At 46.6% G+C, this 22,619-nt stretch overlaps 1 protein-coding gene across 1 annotated transcript in view; it reads right to left on the reverse strand.

The window, feature by feature from the left end:
* Nucleotides 1-22,619, reverse strand: part of LOC129829555 (ski oncogene-like) — a 116,582-nt gene that overhangs the window by 7,876 nt on the left and 86,087 nt on the right. Inside the window, exons 2-4 of the mRNA XM_055891311.1 lie at nucleotides 3,231-3,457; nucleotides 1,264-1,565; nucleotides 821-1,170 (exon numbers count right to left, since the gene is read on the reverse strand). Of these exons, the coding sequence (XP_055747286.1) occupies nucleotides 821-1,170; nucleotides 1,264-1,565; nucleotides 3,231-3,457 (879 nt within the window). The remainder of the gene's footprint in view (nucleotides 1-820; nucleotides 1,171-1,263; nucleotides 1,566-3,230; nucleotides 3,458-22,619) is intronic.

A 22,619-nucleotide genomic window follows, 5' to 3' on the forward strand; every position in this document is an offset into this window, starting at 1 on the left:
GATTGTCGTTTTTTTTGCCAAGTCATGGTGTACGCTGCCAGGCCTCTGAGTTAGAGCACTTCTGTGTGAGTTGCTTAATGCGTGTACAGTACTTTCCCATTTCTTAACACTTTCCCCTCCGTCTACTACTTAAGAGTTTGAGGAAATTATGACACACTGGCATTAGTAGAAACAGGGCTAAAGCCTAGGCATTAGTAAAAATAGGGCTAAAGCCTAGGCATTAGTAAAAATAGGGCTAAAGCCTAGGCATTACTAAAAACAGGGCTAAAGCCTAGGCATTAGTAAAAATAGGGCTAAAGCCTAGGCATTAGTAAAAACAGGGCTAAAGCCTAGGCATTAGTAAAAACAGGGCTAAAGCCTAGGCATTAGTAGAAACAGGGCTAAAGCCTAGGCATTAGTAGAAACAGGGCTAAAGCCTAGTCATTAGTAAAAACAGGGCTAAAGCCTAGGCATTAGTAAAAACAGGGCTAAAGCCTAGGCATTAGTAGAAACAGAGCTAAAGCCTAGGCATTAGTAGAAACAGGGCTAAAGCCTAGGCATTAGTAAAAACAGGGCTAAAGCCTAGGCATTAGTAAAAACAGGGCTAAAGCCTAGGCATTAGTAAAAACAGGGCTAAAGCCTAGGCATTAGTAAAAACAGGGCTAAAGCTTAGGCATTAGCTCTGGGTCCTCGGATCTTAGCCAAGGTGCCCCAGCACACAGGGATAGTTTATCAGCCTTTCTTTGCAATGTATAAATGTATATTTTATACCTATTCATGGATATTTGATGATATATTTGTGAATTGGGGTATAGGATAGTTGATTGATGGGTCTCTGTACCTGTTGGAGGCTGCGTTTGGCCTGCAGGGCGGAGCCCAGCTTCTCCTCCTGCTTCACCCTCATCTTAACGATCTCATGCAGGAACTTCTCCTTAGACTCCTTGGAGTCCAGCCCGCTGTCCAGCGCCAGCCTCAGGATCTCCAACTCTGACTCCAGACCCCCCGGCCCGGGGCCCTCAGGGGCCAACACCACCGCCATTGCTGCTGCCGCTACCCCAGCGAGAGGGCCGTCCTCGGGGCTCAACACCACCGCCGTACACACTGGGACCTGGGCGCCGGGCGAGCTTATGTCCTTGGCAGAGCTGGAGGAGGTGAAGGATGGGGAGGAGAGGGAGGACAGGGACGAAGTGACTGGGGAAAGAGAGAAGAGAGAGTGTAAGGTTACGTTTTGTGTCAGAGTAAGAGGTTTTCACTTCAAACATAAAAAGTTTCTGAGTTACTCACATTCCTCTCGGCTCTCCACCTCGATATCCACTTCCGAGTCCTTGTCCTCCTGGGGTGGGAGCTTGCTGGCTGCAGCCGATGGGGAGAAGGGTGGCTCGTGGCCTGGGTGCGGGAGCTCCCCTGTGGCCCTCCTCTTCCGGGTCCTGGATATGGGGCTGGCTCCCTTTCCTGGGGCCTTGCTGGCACTGGGGTGGGAGGTGCTAGGCACGGACGGGGACAGGGGCCCTGCCTTTGTCAGGGGTGGGGGTGTGAGGGCCATGTTTGGGGACACAGCGTTCTCCATGGTCTTGAAGTTGTAAAGACTGAGAGGGTGAGACGGACAGAAACAGAAAGAGACAGAGAGAGACAGAGAGAGAGAGAGCGAGACAGAGGAGGATGTGAGAGGGGGTTGATCTTTAGGTGTCTTTGATTGGACTACGGGGAAAGAATGTAGAATGTTCGACAATGAACTAAGAAGGAGCATATGTGATACTTTATTTCTGAATCCAAAACGTGCTTTGCTCTATCAGGGAGCTCCAGAGCCACTCGTAATATTCCGTTGGATATTCACTCCTACTGAGTGCAACATGTATCAGATCAAATGTGTGTGCTCCTGTGTGAATGTGATGTGTGTAATGTTGTTATGTGTGTGTGGTGAATCACTACGAGTGGGTGACAACGGTTGAGTGTGTGTGAGTGGTACCATGTGGGTAGGAGCGGTACCATCAGACCTGCCCCTCTAACCTCAGCCCACCCAGACAAGCAGGTGGTCCCTCTTGATAGTGAGGCATGCTGGGAGGGAGCACATCCATCAATAACATGAGCACAACATGTTGACCTGTGTTAACAGCTTGGACTTGGTGTTCTATGTTGACCTGTGTTAACAGCTTGGACTTGGTGTTCTATGTTGACCTGTGTTAACAGCTTGGACTTGGTGTTCTATGTTGACCTGTGTTAACAGCTTGGACTTGGTGTTCTATGTTGACCTGTGTTAACAGCTTGGACTTGGTGTTCTATGTTGACCTGTGTTAACAGCTTGGACTTGGTGTTCTATGTTGTTCTGTGTTAACAGCTTGGACTTGGTGTTCTATGTTGACGTGTGTTAACAGCTTAGACTTGGTGTTCTATGTTGACCTGTGTTAACAGCTTGGACTTGGTGTTCTATGTTGACGTGTGTTAACAGCTTGGACTTGGTGTTCTATGTTGACCTGTGTTAACAGCTTGGACTTGGTGTTCTATGTTGACCTGTGTTAACAGCTTGGACTTGGTGTTCTATGTTGACCTGTGTTAACAGCTTGGACTTGGTGTTCTATGTTGTCCTGTGTTAACAGCTTGGACTTGGTGTTCTATGTTGACCTGTGTTAACAGCTTGGACTTGGTGTTCTATGTTGACCTGTGTTAACAGCTTGGACTTGGTGTTCTATGTTGACCTGTGTTAACAGCTTGGACTTGGTGTTCTATGTTGACCTGTGTTAACAGCTTGGACTTGGTGTTCTATGTTGTCCTGTGTTAACAGCTTGGACTTGGTGTTCTATGTTGACCTGTGTTAACAGCTTGGACTTGGTGTTCTATGTTGACCTGTGTTAACAGCTTGGACTTGGTGTTCTATGTTGACCTGTGTTAACAGCTTGGACTTGGTGTTCTATGTTGACCTGTGTAAACAGCTTGGACTTAGTGTTCTATGTTGACCTGTGTAAACAGCTTGGACTTGGTGTTCTATGTTGACGTGTGTTAACAGCTTGGACTTGGTGTTCTATGTTGACCTGTGTTAACAGCTTGGACTTGGTGTTCTATGTTGACCTGTGTTAACAGCTTGGACTTGGTGTTCTATGTTGACCTGTGTAAACAGCTTGGACTTGGTGTTCTATGTTGTCCTGTGTAAACAGCTTGGACTTGGTGTTCTATGTTGACCTGTGTTAACAGCTTGGACTTGGTGTTTTATGTGTCTTCAGGGTAGTTTGTTGCTGTTTTGGGTATATTGTCCTCACCTGTCTCTCAGGAGAGCCAGAGGGCGGCTGGGCACGTCTTTGTCCCCAGCTGAGAGGTTAGGGGACCAGGGCCTGAAAGCCGAGGGCCTCTGTCTGGGCTGGAAGCAGTTGAGCCCCTTATTGGCCGAAGCCGAGAGGGATCGTAGCCAATCGGGTTGCTTCTCGGACAGGGTTAGGGATGGGAAGTCTTCATGTTTAGACTTCTTGGTTGGAATGGGATCTGATGCCTGGAGAGAAAGAAAATATCATGTTAGGTCAAGTCAACGTTCTATCCTAAAAGGGGCCCTTTCCTTTGTCCAGCGGAGGGCAATGTGAGCCATGCTGCCCGTTGGGCATCCTCACCGGCCTGCCAGTCTCAACAGAACAACGCACCCAGAGGTGTCAGGCGGCTCTAGCCAGCGCGTGCGTGCGTGTGTGTATGTGTGTGTGTGTGAGAGAGAATGATCCCAGTATAAATAGAGCTAAAATCAACAATAACTCCTCCAGACAGGTGTCGCGGAAAAGGCGTCTGACAATTTGGAGAGTGAGTGTGTGTAAATGTAGGAGGGGTGTTGGCAGAGTGTGTGTGTTTGTATGCTAGCAGTGGAGGTGATTGGGGGTTATTAAGGTGTTAGACAACACAAGCCCATCCTAACCCCCTGGTATATTGACTTGAGGTTGAGCTTGTTATGTGCAATAAATAATAACATGTCCACAGTGACGCTACATCACTTCAAACACTTACAGCACACACACACACACACACACACACACACACACACACACACACACACACACACACACACACACACACACACACACACACACACACACACACACACACACACACATTCTGCACACGCCAGTACTCCAGACAACTGTATTACTTTCCACACCGTGTATTTCAGCAGAGGTGAGACTTCTGTCTCTCTCTCGCTGTGTCTCTCTCTCTCTATTTCTGTCTCTGAGCTGAGGGAGTCTTTAAAACGCAGACAAGAGCAGGTCTGTGTTCTGGACTGCCATGACCTCAGCCTCTCCAAGCTGTGTCTGTCACTAGCCCCCCCCTAACACCCTCCCCCCTCCCTCGCAGCTTTCCTCATCACACGTCTCTGTCTCTCCTATCCTTCCTTTTCTCATTCTCTCAATCTCTCGAGTCGACCAGAGAGACGTCATGATCTTCATGTTCTTTAAAAAGAGATAAACATGATTTTTTGCAATTGAAATGCTAATAGTTGTATTGATAGTGAATGAGGTCTGAGAATCTGGACATTCTAGATCAATGTGTAATATCTCCATTATACCTCATTGTTAGCATCATTACACAAAGCAAGTGTTGCTTGGAATATACACTAAGTATACCAAACATTAGGAACACCTTCCTACTGTTGAGTTGTACCCCCTTTTGCCCTCATAACAGCCTACATGTTTCAGGGCATGGACTCTACAAGGTGTCGAAAGCGTTCCCATGTTGACTCCAATGCTTCCCACAGTTGTGTCAAATTGGCTGGAAATCCCGCCGTAATCTGTTACCCTCCCACCACCCGTCGTAATCTATTACCCTCCCAACACCCGCCGTAATCTGTTACCCTCCCAACACCCGTCGTAATCTATTACCCTCCCACCGCCCGCCGTAATCTGTTACCCTCCCACCACCCGCCGTAATCTGTTACCCTCCCACCACCGTCGTAATCTATTACCCTCCCACCGCCCGCCGTAATCTGTTACCCTCCCACCACCCGCCGTAATCTGTTACCCTCCCACCACCCGCCGTAATCTGTTACCCTCCCACTACCCGCCGTAATCTGTTACCCTTCCACCACCCGTCGTAATCTGTTACCCTCCCACCACCCACCGTAATCTATTACCCTCCCACCACCCGTCGTAATCTATTACCCTCCCACCACCCGCCGTAATCTGTTACCCTCCCACCACCCGTCGTAATCTATTACCCTCCCACCACCTGCCGTAATCTGTTACCCTCCCACCACCCGCCGTAATCTATTACCATGCCACCACCCGCCATAATCTGTTACCCTCCCACCACCCGCCATAATATGTTACCCTCCCACCACCCGCCGTAATCTGTTTCCCTTCCACCACCCTCCGTAATCTATTACCCTCCCACCACCCGCCGTAATCTATTACCCTCCCACCACCCGTCGTAATCTGTTACCCTCCCACCACCCGCCGTAATCTATTACCCTCCCACCACCCGCCGTAATCTATTACCCTCCCACCACCCGCCGTAATCTATTACCCTGCCACCACCCGTCGTAATCTATTAACCTCCCACCACCCGCCGTAATCTGTTACCATCCCACCACCCGCCGTAATCTGTTACCCTCCCACCACCCGTCGTAATCTGTTACCCTCCCACCACCTGCCGTAATCTGTTACCCTCCCACCACCCGTCGTAATCTATTACCCTGCCACCACCCGCCGTAATCTGTTACCCTCCCACCACCCTCCGTAATCTATTACCCTGCCACCACCCGCCGTAATCTGTTACCCTCCCACCACCCGTCGTAATCTATTACCCTCCCACCACCCGTCGTAATCTATTACCCTGCCACCACCCGCCGTAATCTGTTACCCTCCCACCACCCGCCGTAATCTATTACCCTGCCACCACCCGTCGTAATCTGTTACCCTCCCACCACCCGTCGTAATCTATTACCCTGCCACCACCCGCCGTAATCTGTTACCCTCCCACCACCCGCCGTAATCTATTACCCTGCCACCACCTGCCGTAATCTGTTATAGAGAGAGAGAGAGAGAGACAGACAGAGAGACAGACAGAGAGACAGACAGACAGACAGACAGACAGACAGACAGACAGACAGAAGGATGTGAGAGGGTGTTGATCTTTAGGTGTCTTTGATTGGACTACGGGGAAAGAATGTAGAATGTTCGACAATGAACTAAGAAGGAGCATATGTGATACTTTATTTCTGAATCCAAAACGGGCTTTGCTCTATCAGGGAGCTCCAGAGCCACTCGCATACAGTAACAGACAGGACTTCTATTAGAAAATCTACTCAAATGTCCTAGGGTGAGGAAATAGGAGCTAGGACATAGGAAGGAAAGCCACTTTGGAATATTGGGACGTTGCCAATGTGTCTGAGTGGAGCAGGCATTTAGCATCCGTCTACCTGACCACCTAACCAGAGCTCTGCCCGCCCGCACGCGCGTGTGTTTGTGTGTGCGTGCGTGTGTACTCATCTGGACACCTGCCAGGGTCTTCCAGCCCAAACAGGAACTGCTGGGAGCAGTGCTTTGTGGGAGGAAGTGAAATCTGAAGGATGGGCAGAGGTGGAACGTGACACTGCTGACTACCAACTCTAAGTGTGTGTGTGTGTGTGTGTGTGTGTGTGTGTGTGTGTGTGTGTGTGTGTGTGTGTGTGTGTGTGTGTGTGTGTGTGTGTGTGTGTGTGTGTGTGTGTGTGTGTGTGTGTCCAAGGCCGGTGGGACACATCACCTTTCAATAGAAAGCCGACAGCCCTTTGCTGATAGGCCACTGCATTGCAACAGGCTTGCCAATACCAAAGAGGAAGAGGTGAAGCGAGAAGTTTTACTCTGCCCAAAATCTGTCCACGAAAATAAGCCCACGAAGTGATCGCTGAGTGTCAAAATTGGTCAACAAAAAAACTAGAATTGCTAATTTGATCAAATAGAAGTTTCATAATGGTTAGCTTGAACTGATATAAGTGGACGCACTTTGCCTACTTAACCAAAAAACGAGTTATGCCTGTTGTCGTGTATATAACATGTTTTAGCACGAACATTGCCATTGATGGCTTCCACCATTTTAAAGTAGTCAACTAGGTGGGGATTCCTATGAGTTGGGAGCAATCAGCCAATGAAGAAGAGGAAAATGTACTAGTTTAAAATGAATATAGCCTCAATGGCGTTACCCATGCTGTAACAGATGCTATAATGGCACAGATACAAAGATGAGTGCTCTATCTATCTCTATGGCCTTTTTTCATGCGTATCTGCCCTCTCTTTGGCTAGAATGGTCCCACCAGATCTCACCTCCTCCCGCCTGCTTTCCATCTTTGAGGACATGTACAGTATTTCCATTGTTAGAGCGGTCACTCGACTATCTTGTCAATATAATAGACAATCATTGCCAATACCAATGAGTATAACAATATCTTCAGAGAGAGAGCTAATTAGTGGATTCGTCTATTTCAGCCACACCCGTTGCTGTCAGGTTTATAAAATCAAGCACAAACATTGGCAGTAGAATGGCCTTACTGAAGAGCTCAGTGACTTTCAACGTGGCACTGTCATAGGATGCCTCCTTTCCAACAAGTCAGTTTGTCAAATTTCTGCCCTTCTAGAGCTGCCCCGTTCAACTGTAAGTGCTGTTATTGTGGAGTGGAAACGTCTAGGAGCAAAACGGCTCAGCCGCGAAGTGGTAGGCCACACAAGCTCACATAATGGGACCGCCAAGAGCTGAAGTGCGTAGAAATCGTCTGTCCTCGGTTGCAACACTCCCTACCGAGTTCCAAACTGCCTCTGGTAGCAACGTCAGCACAAGAACTGTTCGTCGCCTAAGGTCACCATGCGCAATGCCAAGTGTCGGCTGAAGCGGTGTAAAGCTCGACACCATTGGCCTCTGGAGCAGTGGAAACGCGTTCTCTGCGCGTTCTCAGACGAATCTGGGTTTGGCGAATTCCAGGAGAACGCTACCTGCCCCAATGGGTTTGGCAAATTCCAGGAGAACTCTACCTGCCCCAATGGGTTTGGCAAATTCCAGGAGAACTCTACCTGCCCCAATGCAGAGTGTCAACTGTAAGGTTTAATGGAGCAGGAATAATAGGTCCCTTAGTTCAGGTGCAGGGAATCTTAACGCTACAGCATACACTGACATTCTAGACAATTCTGTGCTTCCAACTTTGTGGCAACAGTTTGGAGGAGGCCCTGCCTTGTTTCAGCATGACAATGCCCCCCGTGCACAAAGCGTGGTCCATACATGAATGGTTTGTCAAGATCAGTGTGGAGAACTTGACTGGCCTGCACAGAGCCCTAACCTCAACCTCATCAAACATCTTTGGGATGAATTGGAACTCTGACTGCGAGCCAGGCTTAATCGCCCAATATCAGTGCCCGACATCACTAATGCTCTTGTGGCTGAATGGAAACAAGTACTTGCAGTAATGTTCCAACATCTAGTGAAAAAGCCTTCCCAGAAGAGTGAAGGCTGTTATAGCAGCAATTTTCCAACATCTAGTGGAAAGCCTTCCCAGAAGAGTGAAGGCTGTTATAGCAGCAAAGGGGGGACCATACACAGAGAGAGAGAGAGAGAGAGAGAGAGAGAGAGAGAGAGAGAGAGAGAGAGAGAGAGAGAGAGAGAGAGAGAGAGAGAGAGAGAGAGAGAGAGAGAGAGAGAGAGAGAGAGAGAGACTTGTCTTTATGATCCGGTGTGGATTACACAGCATAGACAGGATGTCACACCTCGAAGATAAGGCCTTTCGATTAGCCGAGCTGGGTGAGATACATGCCCAGACAAGCGCCGCAGCGCACAGAAAATACCCGCTTTTGGAATCTCACACCTCAGTGGTGTCCTAGTATCTGCCTAGGAATAACCCAGGGTTGAGAGAGTGACAAAGCCTCTATTTATGAGGGATGGAGGGAAGGAGAAAATAGAGAGGGAGAAGATAGAGAGTAGGCAGCAGGGGATGTTCAGCTGCCAGGGGTCCTCCGCCTGTGTCTGCCAGTGTGGGTAGGAAACGCCACAACCTGCCAGTGTGGGTAGGAAACGCCACAACCTGCCAGTGTGGGTAGGGAACGCCACAACCTGCCAGTGTGGGTAGGAAACGCCACAACCTGCCAGTGTGGGTAGGAAAACGCCACACTGCCAGTGTGGGTAGGGAACGCCACAACCTGCCAGTGTGGGTAGGGAACGCCACACTCTACCAGTGTGGGTAGGAAACGCCACACTGCCAGTGTGGGTAGGGAACGCCACAACCTGCCAGTGTGGGTAGGGAACGCCACACTCTACCAGTGTGGGTAGGAAACGCCACACTCTACCAGTGTGGGTAGGGAACGCCACAACCTGCCAGTGTGGGTAGGAAACGCCACACTCTACCAGTGTGGGTAGGGAACGCCACAACCTGCCAGTGTGGGTAGGGACCGCCACACTCTGCCAGTGTGGGTAGGAAACGCCACACTCTGCCAGTGTGGGTAGGAAAACGCCACACTGCCAGTGTTGGTAGGGAAACGCCACACTACCAGTGTGGGTATGGAACGCCACACTCTGCCAGTGTGGGTATGGAACGCCACACTCTGCCAGTGTGGGTATGGAACGCCACACTCTGCCAGTGTGGGTATGGAACGCCACACTCTGCCAGTGTGGGTATGGAACGCCACACTCTGCCAGTGTGGGTAGGGAACGCCACACTCTGCCAGTGTGGGTATGGAACGCCACACTCTGCCAGTGTGGGTAGGGAATGCCACATTCTGCCAGTCACGTTCAGTCAAGGCCTCTCTGTGGCCTGTGTGAAACTCTTTTAAGTTTCTATGTCTAATAACAATCACCAAAGTATCGACCGGCTAGCTCCGTCAAAACACAGTAGAAAACCGGTGCCACTGCCAGCTAATGTAACTTTCACCATATGGTTAGCATAGCTAAGATAACAGTCATGCTACGGCTAGCTAGCGCTGAGGCTAACGCTAGTAGCAGATGAGGAACCAAAGGCTACACAGGCAGATATCAAATATTAATAGAATGATACATACATTCAAAATATGTATATTCAAATGCATGTAAATGAGGGTTTACAGTTTATATGCTTAGACATCCAGTAACATGACATGTACTGAATGATATTGTGAAACATATTTAAGATAACAGGCAGACAGTAAATAATGATAAGGATTTTTAAAGGATTTTTTCCCCCCGAAACATAATATTTATCTATTGTCCATTATCACTATCTTTGACTTAATAGCATTTCTTGAATGGGCAACTTATCCACCTGGTGAAGCTTCTTTTTCAAGAGTTCTTAAAATTGTAACTCAACAACATATGAGCAAATATATCATTCTGTATTTTTGTTGCATTTTATACACAATTAGTACGAAAAATTTGTGGTACTCACACTTCCTGGTTTACAACCATCTTTGAATAGACGTTTAAAAAAATATATGGGAGTCCGATGATGAAAACCACATGATAATTTTACCAAATGGCATTGGTTGAGATAAAAGAATATGCCAAACAAAATTCATATGTTTAATTTCATTTAAAATTGGTTGTCAAAATCCTGTTAAAGGATAAGAGTGGTGCACCATGGTCTTGTTGATGGTGTCAAGGGCTTGTATCATTATTGAACATCAATTTGCCCGACGGTTTTGATATCTGTTGATCACGATCAATTACCCCTCATAGCACAACAAACTATTTTAGAAATGTACTTTTCTTTCTTCAAACATGTGTAGAACATTGTGTAAAAGTATCATAAAGTTTTTTTTTTATATCCTCTAAAAACAGAGCCATGTAGTACTATGAAGTATTTATAACTTGCAAAAACAGAATACTTCTATATCAGCACAACACTGATAAATCAAGTGTTTTTACTCAAATATCAACGTGTCTGACTTACTACTTTATTATGTTAAGTACAGACGTAAAACATAAAAGACTCAAGTAAGAACAATTTATTTAATAAATGTTAGATTGAATTGAAAATATGAAGTAATCATAACTTGTAAAAATGCAATAACTTAAGCAGAACTCCAAAAAAAAAGGAGTTATATTTACTCAATAACCTAAGATTTGTTAACTGTACTCAAAAACATAAGTGATAAGAAATCTTATTGACATATGAGTTAGTACGACTTTTATGATTTGAGTTCTACTGACTGTTGGAGATGTCTGAGTAACCACTACTCAATTTCTTTAATGAGTTAGACAGTTACTTTTTACAGTGCATGTTACGAAACAACCAATGAGGGGGAAGTTCACTGAGATGTTTTGGCTGCTACTGAGCCAATAGGGAGACAGTTCATTGAGAGATTCTGTGTATTGCACTAGGGCTTCAAATAAAAAGGGTATTATTACGTGTCAAATTCTTAGTAAGTAACAAAAAAAAGTAAAAGAAAGATTGCTTTCTTCTGAAAACTGAGACAGAAAAAATGTGTTTGACTAAACTGAAACTTCCTCAGGCAATTTCGATGGGAGAACTAAGACGGAATTGTTGGATCTAAAACGAACATTTAAAAAAGCATTCAACGAAAATCCTCCTAGCCAAAAAAGCCACAGCTTTGTGGTACATTAGATAGATTGTCTGTTTTCTCAAGAGGTAGAACTCGCACTCCCATAACACAATCTGTAATTTCTATTGCTCTCTCCCTCAGTCTCTCTCCCTCCCTCCCCCCTCTGACTGTTCTTCTGTCTCTCTCCAACACTCCATTTCCTGTGACACAGATTTCAGGATGTCCTCTCCAAACAAGCAGAATTCCATTCAACAAAAGCAAACAAGCAACACGAAGCCAGACTGAACACGAGAGGTACAAACAAACTGTCGGGGGTGAACTGCCAATCGTATACGAACCCAATCTCACGCTCAAAACCAAACAAAATGGCTGCCATTCTCTGCCGATGTGGTTCAACTACATCTGGCTTGTCTAGGCATACCCTAACCATGACATTGACCACATGAATGACCTCACTTCCTGTTTAGCCTGACGACCTCACTTCCACATTGAGTTTGTAGCCTAAGTGTGACACCATGTCAAAAGTGTAATGGTTGTGTCAGAGATTAAAGAATGGCCTGTGGCGCCAAACAGGTTGTCTTAGCTAGCGCACAGATAACATCCTCTCAGACTAAGGAGAGACGAAAGAGTTAACAACCTGTTTTCTCTCTTTCTGCATCTAGCTGGTGAGCCACACCCTGCCTGTGACCTGTCTTTGGGCTCCTTGATGGAGGGGCTAGACTGTGACTGCAGGAAAGGAGGTCTCCTTGATGGAGGGGCTAGACTGTGACTCCAGGAAAGGAGGTCTCCTTGATGGAGGGGCTAGACTGTGACTGCAGGAAAGGAGGTCTCCTTGATGGAGGGGCTAGACTGTGACTGCAGGAAAGGAGGTCTCCTTGATGGAGGGGCTAGACTGTGACTGCAGGAAAGGAGGTCTCCTTGATGGAGGGGCTAGACTGTGACTGCAGGAAAGGAGGTCTCCTCGATGGAGGGGCTAGACTGTGACTGCAGGAAAGGAGGTCTCCTTGATGGAGGGGCTAGACTGTGACTGCAGGAAAGGAGGTCTCCTTGATGGAGAGGCTAGACTGTGACTCCAGGAAAGGAGGTCTCCTTGATGGAGGGGCTAGACTGTGACTGCAGGAAAGGAGGTCTCCTTGATGGAGGGGCTAGACTGTGACTGCAGGAAAGGAGGTCTCCTTGATGGAGGGGCTAGACTGTGACTGCAGGAAAGGAGGTCTCCTTGATGGAGGGGCTAGACTGTGACTGCAGGAAAGGAGGTCTCCTTGATGGAGGGGCTAGACTGTGACTGCAGGAAAGGAGGTCTCCTTGATGGAGGGGCTAGACTGTGACTGCAGGAAAGGAGGTCTCCTCGATGGAGGGGCTAGACTGTGACTGCAGGAAAGGAGGTCTCTTTGATGGAGGGGCTAGACTGTGACTGCAGGAAAGGAGGTCTCCTTGATGGAGGGGCTAGACTGTGACTGCAGGAAAGGAGGTCTCCTTGATGGAGGGGCTAGACTGTGACTGCAGGAAAGGAGGGCCTTCAGGGAAGCTAGCCTAGTTGCCTAGCCTAGTGCTCGCTGCTAGCTCGTAAAAATACATGCTGAGAGAGACTTCTCACTGCGCCCAAACTGCAGAAACCTAAAGTCTACATCTGCTGGCAAACAAACAAGTGTCAGACGACACGTTTCTCTAACAGTTTTGTCAACCAGTTGATCCCATTGCAGTCCCTTTGGCTATGTATTCTCAGACAACAAATTGGCCTCTGTACTCAGTGAGGTAAATAGCTAAACAAAGGTTTTTGAGTCACTCCAACACAATATCAACACTGAAGACTAGTTTCAATTCCTCTTATTTGTCTACTCTATACAATAATTATTGAAATATCTAAGTACGGTGTAGATGGGATATGTGCATTTTGGAGATTCTACTTTGCTTTGCTTTTCTGACTAAACTTGAAAGTACCTAATTTAGTATTCACTTTGATAGTGTATAGTAAAGAACACTTTCTCTGTGCGCAGCAGTTAAGTGGGAATGTTGAGTCTCAGTTTGGCTGCTGTGCTGTATAGAGTGTATTATTAAGTTATGATGCAACATCCCCATTCTAAAACAGTCAGGGGTTACTGACACTTACCTGCCGTGTGTGTGTGTGTGTGTGTGTGTGTGTGTGTGTGTGTGTGTGTGTGTGTGTGTGTGTGTGTGTGTGTGTGTGTGTGTGTGTGTGTGTGTGTGTGTGTGTGTGTGTGTGTGTGTGTTAGTAGCAGCCAGGAGTGAGAAGAGAGGCTGATGTTCAGGCTATTAGGTAGCACACAGCTTTTTAGAGAGAGAGAGAGAGAGAGAGAGAGAGAGAGAGAGAGAGAGAGAGAGAGAGAGAGAGAGAGAGACAGAGAGAGAGAGAGAGAGAGAGAGACAGAGAGAGAGAGAGAAGAGGAGAGAGAGAGAGACAGAGAGAGAGAGACAGAGAGAGAGAGAGAGAGAGAGAGAGAGAGAGAGAGAGAGAGAGAGAGAGTACCACCTGTCTGTACCACCTTCACACAAACACTGTCATCTATCAACGCCATTAGGAACCTGTCTGTACATGTCTCCCTACTGCGAGAACAAAACCAGCCCTATTCCACAACTAAACTAAAACACCTCCAACGGTTTTACCCATCCCTCATGCTAGTCCATAGACTAAAACACTTCCAACTTCAACGGGTCTATCTAGGGATGCACAATACATCGGTGAACATATGGGAATCGGACGATATTAGCTAAAAATGCCAACATTGGTATCGGCCCATGTCTAGTTTAGCGCCCCGATGTGCAAAACCGATGTCAAAGCTGACATACATTTAAACTCAGTTTTTCACAATTCCTGACATTTAATAAAAATTCCCTGTCTTAGGTCAGTTAGGATCACCACTTTATTTTAAGAATGTGAAATGTCAGAATAATACTAGAGAGAATTATTTATTTCAGCTTTAATTTCTTTCATCACATTCCCAGTGGGTCAGAAGTTTACATACACTCAGTTAATATTTGGTAGTATTGACTTTAAATTGACAGAGCTGGTGTAACTGAGTCAGGTTTATAGGCCTCCTTGCTCGCACACACTTTTTCAGTGCTGCACACAAATTTTCTATAGGTTTGAGGTCAGGTCTTTGTGATGGCCACTCCAATACCTTGACTTTGTTGTCCTTAAGCCATTTTGCCACAACTTTGGAAGTATGCTTGGGGTCATTGTCCATTTGGAAGACCAATTTGCGACCAAGCTTCAACTTCCTGACTGATGTCTTGAGATGTTGCTTCAATATATCCATATCCATAATTTTCTTCCTCACGCATGATTCCGTCTATTTAGTGAAGTGCACCGGACACCCAAGATGCTGCCACCCCCATGCTTCACGTTTGGGATGGTGTTCTTCGGCTTGCAAGCCTCCCCCTTTTCCCTCCAAACATAACAATGGCAGGTAGCCTAGTGGTTAGAGTGTTGGACTAGTAACCAAAAGGTTGCAAGATTGAATCCCCGAGCTGACAAGGTAGAAATCTGTCGTTCTGCCCCTGAACAAGGTAGTTAACCCACTGTTCCTAGGCCGTCATTGAAAATAAGATTTTGTTCTTAATTGACTTGCCTAGTTAAAAAAAATAAAACATACAAATGAAAATAATCATGGCCAAACAGTTCTATTTTTGTTTCATCAGACCAGAGGACATTTCTCCAAAAAGACTGATCTTTGTCCCCGTGTGCAGTTGCAAACCGTAGTTTATGGTGGTTTTGGAGCAGTGGCTTCTTCCTTGCTGAGCGGCCTTTCAGGTTATGTCGATATAGGACTCATCTTACTGTGGATATAGATACTTTTGTACCTGTTTCCTCCAGCATCTTCACAAGGTCCTTTGCTGTTGTTCTGGGATTGATTTGCACTTTTCGCACCAAAGTAAGTTAATCTCTAAGAGACAGAACGCGTCCCCTTCCTGAGTTGTATGACGGCTGCATGGTCCCATGGTGTTCATACTTGCGTACTATTGTTTGTACAGATGAACGTGGTACCTTCAGGCGTTTGGAAATTGCTTCCAAGGATGAACCAGACTTGTGGAGGTCTACAATTTTTTTTCTGAGGTCTTGACTGATTTTCCCATGATGTCAAGCAAAGAGGTACCAAGCTTTAGCTTTAGCTTGGTACCTAGCTAGCACCAATACAACAAGCCTGAAAACAATGACCAGTAGAAACTGCAGTAATTTTCATTATTCTTAGCAATGATTTAGGAATCCTTGTGAGTAAGTATTAGCGAGATAGTCACTTGTTGTTCGCCTATTGAAATTGAGCTTCAGTTCATGAAAATAAATAGCTAGTCAGCACCTTAACCCTGTTGCCAAAAATGTCATATTGGTGCTACACTAGTTCTGTCCATCCCTCATGCTCGTCCATAGACAAGACACTGCTCCTGGCAGCGATCTCTCAAGGTGATATCTTCGAGAAACTACAAATTAGGGAAAATGGTTATGTTTGTTTCTGATACGACTGATACACTTGGGGTTTCCCAGAACAGAATGTGGTCTGGTGTTGTACCTCCTCGGGTTGAGGTTTCCACTTCCAGGAAGAGTCCACAAAGCCAGACATAACAGACCCTCCTATGTGGTTAAACTATGCTAGGCTAGGCTAGAGGCTAGGGACAGCACAACATGGGGAGAGCAGGCTAGTCAGCCACGGCTACATTAGGCCAGGGTCCCAAAGGGACAGCAGGCTCACACACCCTAGCCACATCAGAGATGGAGAGAGAGGGAGGGAAAGAAAGGGGAAAGTCTGAAGTTTAAGCCAAAGAGGCAAGATAACCACTGCATGGCTAGGAATCAAATGTGGTGAGGCTTGTCTTTAAAAGGGAGAACGAGAGAGAACAGCTAATGACTCTCCTTGTTCCACAGGCCTCCCCTCCTGTCTGAAGGCCTAACAGGGAGAAATGAACATATACTCTCTGACACACACAGGCCTGGCGCAGCGCCAGCATTTCAGACTAGTCTAAACCTGGAGAGAGAGAGAGAGAGAGAGAGAGAGAGAGAGAGAGAGAGAGAGAGAGAGAGAGAGAGAGAGAGAGAGAGAGAGAGAGAGAGAGAGAGAGAGAGAGAGAGAGAGAGAGAGAGAGAGAGAGAGAGAGAGAGAGAGAGAGAGAGAGAGAGATCCATTTCCTCTGGCTAAATTTGCTTTGGCAACTGTGTCCGTGGGAATGGTGCGAGACCGGTTCCCCTAAGCCAGAGAGGGATCGGCCCGCACTGGAGGAAGGGTCCAAGCACGGGGGGTGGCCGTGGTAAGCAAATACAGCTGGATTTTTCCATCCCCCCGTGCCAAGGAAAAACATGAGACGGTCCGTCCGCTAGCTGAAGCTTGCTAGCTGTTTCTTGAGGGATCAATTGCTAGCCAAATGTTAACACCACACAATGGATGACGTGTTATGTAACCCTACATTTCATAACTGGCTTATGAACATACCTTGCTAAAAAGCATGGAATGATGTCTGACTTATGTAGCCTTATGAAGCCTTTGTGAATCCTTTAAAGCCACCTATGTCACCTCATGTGTTTCTGCACCAGCGGGTAGTGGCCAAGTAAGAAAAGTATTGGAAGACTCAAATATTACAACTAAATATTTGAAAAAAGAACGTAGTTGCTTTTGACTTCATTGGCCCCTGGCCAAGGAAGATGAGCCTAGAGCAGAGCAGCTACTTTCAAATGGTCACACAGTTCTGGAACATTATCCAATGTCTGCCTTACTATCCAAGACAACAAATGTTTCATAGCCATCTAAAAGCAAGATAATTCAATTGACTATGTTCTAAAAGTTGTTCTAGTCCCTGCACACACTCTAATGGACAGTTTTATCGATCTGCCTCCATGTGTGTGTGTGTGTGTGTGTGTGTGTGTGTGTGTGTGTGTGTGTGTGTGTGTGTGTGTGTGTGTGTGTGTGTGTGTGTGTGTGTGTGTGTGTGTGTGTGTGTGTGTGTGTGTGTGTGTGTGTGCACATCTCCTCCTTCCTTGCCATGGAGGTAGTATAGTAATACTCCTGATCTTAATGATAACAGTGAATAACCACCACACAACATGTCTAATCCATCTTCAAACACGGTCATGTGACCCTGTCTTCATACACAACACGTCTAATCCATCTTCAAACAACACGGTCATGTGACCCTGTCTTCATACACAACACGTCTAATCTATAAAGGTTAAATAATTCAAATAAAATATATATCACCGGTCTGCTCATTGTACTTGGATGCTAAGCTAATATCTAGCCTACTAGAGAAACGACAACATTCCTCAAAGGCATGTCAGCCATTTTAGATGGGGGTTAATTGCCATTGGTTACATCGAGGCTTTACAGACCAGATAGCTTCTTCGGAGTCAGACAGCCTCCACTTGATACAGAATAATCTGAGAGCGTTTACAGCCTCGTAAAGGTTGGCTCTGGTTAGGGAACGGCTGAGACGAGGAGAAAGAGAGCTGGGCTCTGGTTAGGGAACGGCTGAGACGAGGAGAGAGAGAGAGCTGGGCTCTGGTTAGGGAACGGCTGAGACGAGGAGAGAGAGAGAGCTGGGGAAGAGGGATCCGCTGAGGGCGATTTTTGCTTTTCAAGCATCTGTGCAAAACTAAGGCCGTTTTCACAGGAGCAGACGTGGATTGTGAGTAACGAGGCAAAGAGACAGTGTGTGTGGGGGGTGACGGCATGCCCCCCAGGTTGTCTGTGAAAGGGTTAAGCCGCTTGGCTGGGTAAATACATTAATAGCAGCGAGGGGGGTGTGTGTGGGCATGGCAAGCTGGAGCTAGCTGGCGCAGAGGACACAAACACACACCGCCAGTTTGATTTCCAAGTATTACTTACGGGGCAGTGGAACACCAGCAGGCAGTGCCCTAGCCAAGACTACTGCTGCACATGCCTCGACATGTGACACCTTAACCTACCATATACACAGACACAATCACCAGAGAGCACCGTGCAACTACACACACACACACACACACACACACACACACACACACACACACACACACACACACACACACACACACACACACACACACACACACACACACACACACACACACACACACACACACACAAGCATGTTTACACACTCATGTCAAATTACACAAACACACAAAGTCCACACTTTCACACACACAAAAGCAAACACCCACACCCACACTTCAAAGAGCTGCAGTGCGGGGTTAAGTTGTGGAGACAAGCCTTACCCCATAACAATAAATCACAGATCTGAGCACCTAAAACAAACTCCCAACTGTTCCCAACTGCACTTCTATAGACACCCCAAACAAAACACACCATGCGGTGCCCTGCACTCACATAGATAACGTTAAGCCCCCTCTCAATACTTGAAAACAGGCATTTCTCAGTAACCCTCCTTCCTCCAGAATTGGGATAGGTTTAAAGCTAGATGTTCTATCTTGAAGTTATCAAGTTAGATCAGTGATCGCCATTGGATGGCAGGAAGGGGGGTGGCGCATTTGTCAAGTAGTTGAGCCCAGCCACAGGACTATCCCCATACAGTGTGTCTGTCTGGTGCTAATCTACTTTCAACTGCTTCAAATTATTACACAGAGCTGCAACAGCTGAGCAGCCAGCCCCCTTTCTCTGTGTGTTTGTGTCACTATGCCTGCCTGCCTGCCTGCCTGCCTGCCTGCCTGCCTGTCTGTCTGTCTGTCTGTCTGTCTGTCTGGCTGTCTGTCTGCCTGCCTGAGTGTTTGTCTGTCTGTCCGTCCGTCCGTCCGTCCGTCCGTCTGTCTGTCTGGCTGTCTGTCTGGCTGTCTGGCTGTCTGGCTGTCTGCCTGCCTGAGTGTTTGTCTGTCTGTCCGTCCGTCCGTCCGTCCGTCCTTCCGTCCGTCCGTCCGTCCGTCCGTCCGTCCGTCTGTCTGTCTGCCTGCCTGCCTATCTGTCTGCCTGTGTGTATGTCTGTCTGTCTGTCTGTCTGCCTGTCTGTCTGCCTGTCTGTATGCCTATCTGTCTGCCTGTGTGTCTGCCTGCCTGCCTATCTGTGTGTCTGTCTGCCTGCCTGCCTGCCTGTCTGCGAGTCAGTCAGTCAGTCAGTCTGTCTGTCTGCCTGAGTGTTAGTCTGTCTGTCTGTCTGTCTGTCTGTCTGCCTGCCTGTCTGCCTGTGTGTCTGCCTGCCTGCCTATCTGTCTGTCTGCCTGCCTGAGTGTTTGTCTGTCTGCGTGTCTGTCTGTCTGTCTATCTGTCTGCCTGAGTGTCTGTCTGCCTGAGTGTTTGTCTGTCTGTCTGCCTGCCTGTTTCTATGTGCTCCACTAAGGCCCAGGCGTGATGAATCCTTGGGCCGCCTGCCACCATAGAGGGAGGGAGATTTAGTCAGGCTGGTGATGAGACGTCACAATCCCCCCATCATTAAGGAGTCATTATGCCTGCTAAAGCCCTTCCCTGGAGCCTGACACTACCAGGGATGAGGACAGACAACCAATTACAATCTTAACCTCACTCTCACACAAATCCTCTTTGCTGCTTTGTCCTTTCGACCCACTCTCTCTCCTTCTCTCTCCCCGCCGTCTACCGAAGGGATCACGTGCTGCCCCGTCGCAGGGATCGGGGTGGGGGGGTGGGTCTTGAGATGATCCATAGCCGTCTTCAGAGTCAGGAAGAGGAGACAGCCATTATAGAAATTGACGTAAGAGTACAGAAGTAGTTCAATAGCTGCCTGTCCATATATTCCAGCACCTGAACTATGTTACAATATCTATACACCACAATACTTTTGATTCCATGCAAGTGGTATGCTAGTATGGATTTGGGATCATAGGGGCTGACTAAGCTTGGACTAAGGTAGCTTGATTCCTTCTAGTAGCTTCTATATGGATATCAACGTGGAGAAAGAGGTCCTTGAAGTAATCACTTATAGATGGGGTGGTCTGTTGATGAAATAGGTGGATACTGTGCCGAATGAATTGGAGACAGAGTCTGTGGCCCTCGAGACACTGAGAATAATACAAGGTGAGGACATTATGAAAGTTAGGAATAGAATGAAGTGGGAGTATTCTAGAGTTCCCTAGTAACCCTACTTTACATGATGAAGTGGGAGTATTCTAGGATCCCTAGTAACCCTACTCTACATGATGAAGTGGGAGTATTCTAGGATCCCTAGTAACCCTACTCCACATGATGAAGTGGGAGTATTCTAGAGTTCCCTAGTAACCCTACTTTACATGATGAAGTGGGAGTATTCTAGAGTTCCCTAGTTACCCTACTTTACATGATGAAGTGGGAGTATTCTAGAGTTCCCTAGTAACCCTACTTTACATGATAAAGTGGGAGTATTCTAGAGTTCTCTAGTAACCCTACTCTAGATGATGAAGCGGGAGTATTCTAGAGTTCCCTAGGTACCCTACTTTACATGATAAAGTGGGAGTATTCTAGAGTTCCCTAGTAACCCTACTTTACATGATAAAGTGGGAGTATTCTAGAGTTTCCTAGGTACCCTACTCTACATGATGAAGTGGGAGTATTCTAGTGTTCCCTAGTAACCCTACTCTACATGATGAAGTGGGAGCATTCTAGGGTTCCCTAGTAACCCTACTCTACATGATGAAGTGGGAGTATTCTAGGATCCCTGGTAACCCTACTTTACATGATGAAGTGGGAGTATTCTAGGATCTCTAGTAACCCTACTTTACATGATGAAGTGGGAGTATTCTAGGATCCCTAGTAACCCTACTTTACATGATGAAGTGGGAGTATTCTAGAGTTCCCTAGTAACCCTACTTTACATGATGAAGTGGGAGTATTCTAGGTTCCCTAGTTACCCTACTTTACATAATGAAGTGGGAGTATTCTGGAGTTCCCTAGTAACCCTACTTTACATGATGAAGTGGGAGTATTCTAGGATCTCTAGTAACCCTACTTTACATGATGAAGTGGGAGTATTCTAGGATCTCTAGTAACCCTACTTTACATGATGAAGTGGGAGTATTCTAGGATCCCTAGTAACCCTACTTTACATGATGAAGTGGGAGTATTCTAGAGTTCCCTAGTAACCCTACTTTACATGATGAAGTGGGAGTATTCTAGGTTCCCTAGTTACCCTACTCTACATGATGAAGTGGGAGTATTCTAGAGTTCCCTAGTAACCCTACTTTACATGATGAAGTGGGAGTATTCTAGGATCCCTAGTAACCCTACTTTACATGATGAAGTGGGAGTATTCTAGAGTTCTCTAGTAACCCTACTCTACATAATGAAGTGGGAGTATTCTAGAGTTCCCTAGTAACCCTACTTTACATGATGAAGTGGGAGTATTCTAGAGTTCCCTAGGTACCCTACTTTACATGATGAAGTGGGAGTATTCTAGAGTTCCCTAGTAACCCTACTTTACATGATGAAGTGGGAGTATTCTAGGGTTCCCTAGTTACCCTACTTTACATGATGAAGTGGGAGTATTCTAGAGTTCTCTAGTAACCCTACTCTACATGATGAAGTGGGAGCATTCTAGGGTTCCCTAGTAACCCTACTTTACATGATGAAGTGGGAGTATTCTAGGGTTCCCTAGTTACCCTACTTTACATGATGAAGTGGGAGTATTCTAGAGTTCTCTAGTAACCCTACTCTACATGATGAAGTGGGAGTATTCTAGGGTTCCCTAGTAACCCTACTTTACATGATGAAGTGGGAGTATTCTAGAGTTCTCTAATAACCCTACTCTACATGATGAAGTGGGAGTATTCTAGGGTTCCCTAGTAACCCTACTTTACATGATGAAGTGGGAGTATTCTAGAGTTCTCTAGTAACCCTACTCTACATGATGAAGTGGGAGTATTCTAGGGTTCCCTAGTAACCCTACACTACATGATGAAGTGGGAGTATTCTAGGATCCCTAGTAACCCTACTTTAAATGATGAAGTGGGAGTATTCTAGAGTTCTCTAGTAACCCTACTCTACATGATGAAGTGGGAAAATTCTAGAGTTCTCTAGTAACCCTAATTTACATGATGAAGTGGGAGAATTCTAGGATCCCTAGTAACCCTACTTTACATGATGAAGTGGGAGTATTCTATTGTTCCTAGTAACCCTACTCTACATGATGAAGTGGGAGAATTCTAGAGTTCCCTAGTTACCCTACTCCACATGATGAAGTGGGAGTATTCTAGAGTTCCCTAGTTACCCTACTCCACATGATGAAGTGGGAGTATTCTATTGTTCCTAGTAACCCTACTCC

This window comes from Salvelinus fontinalis, chromosome 31, assembly GCF_029448725.1.
Source record: "Salvelinus fontinalis isolate EN_2023a chromosome 31, ASM2944872v1, whole genome shotgun sequence".
NCBI lineage: Eukaryota > Metazoa > Chordata > Actinopteri > Salmoniformes > Salmonidae > Salvelinus > Salvelinus fontinalis.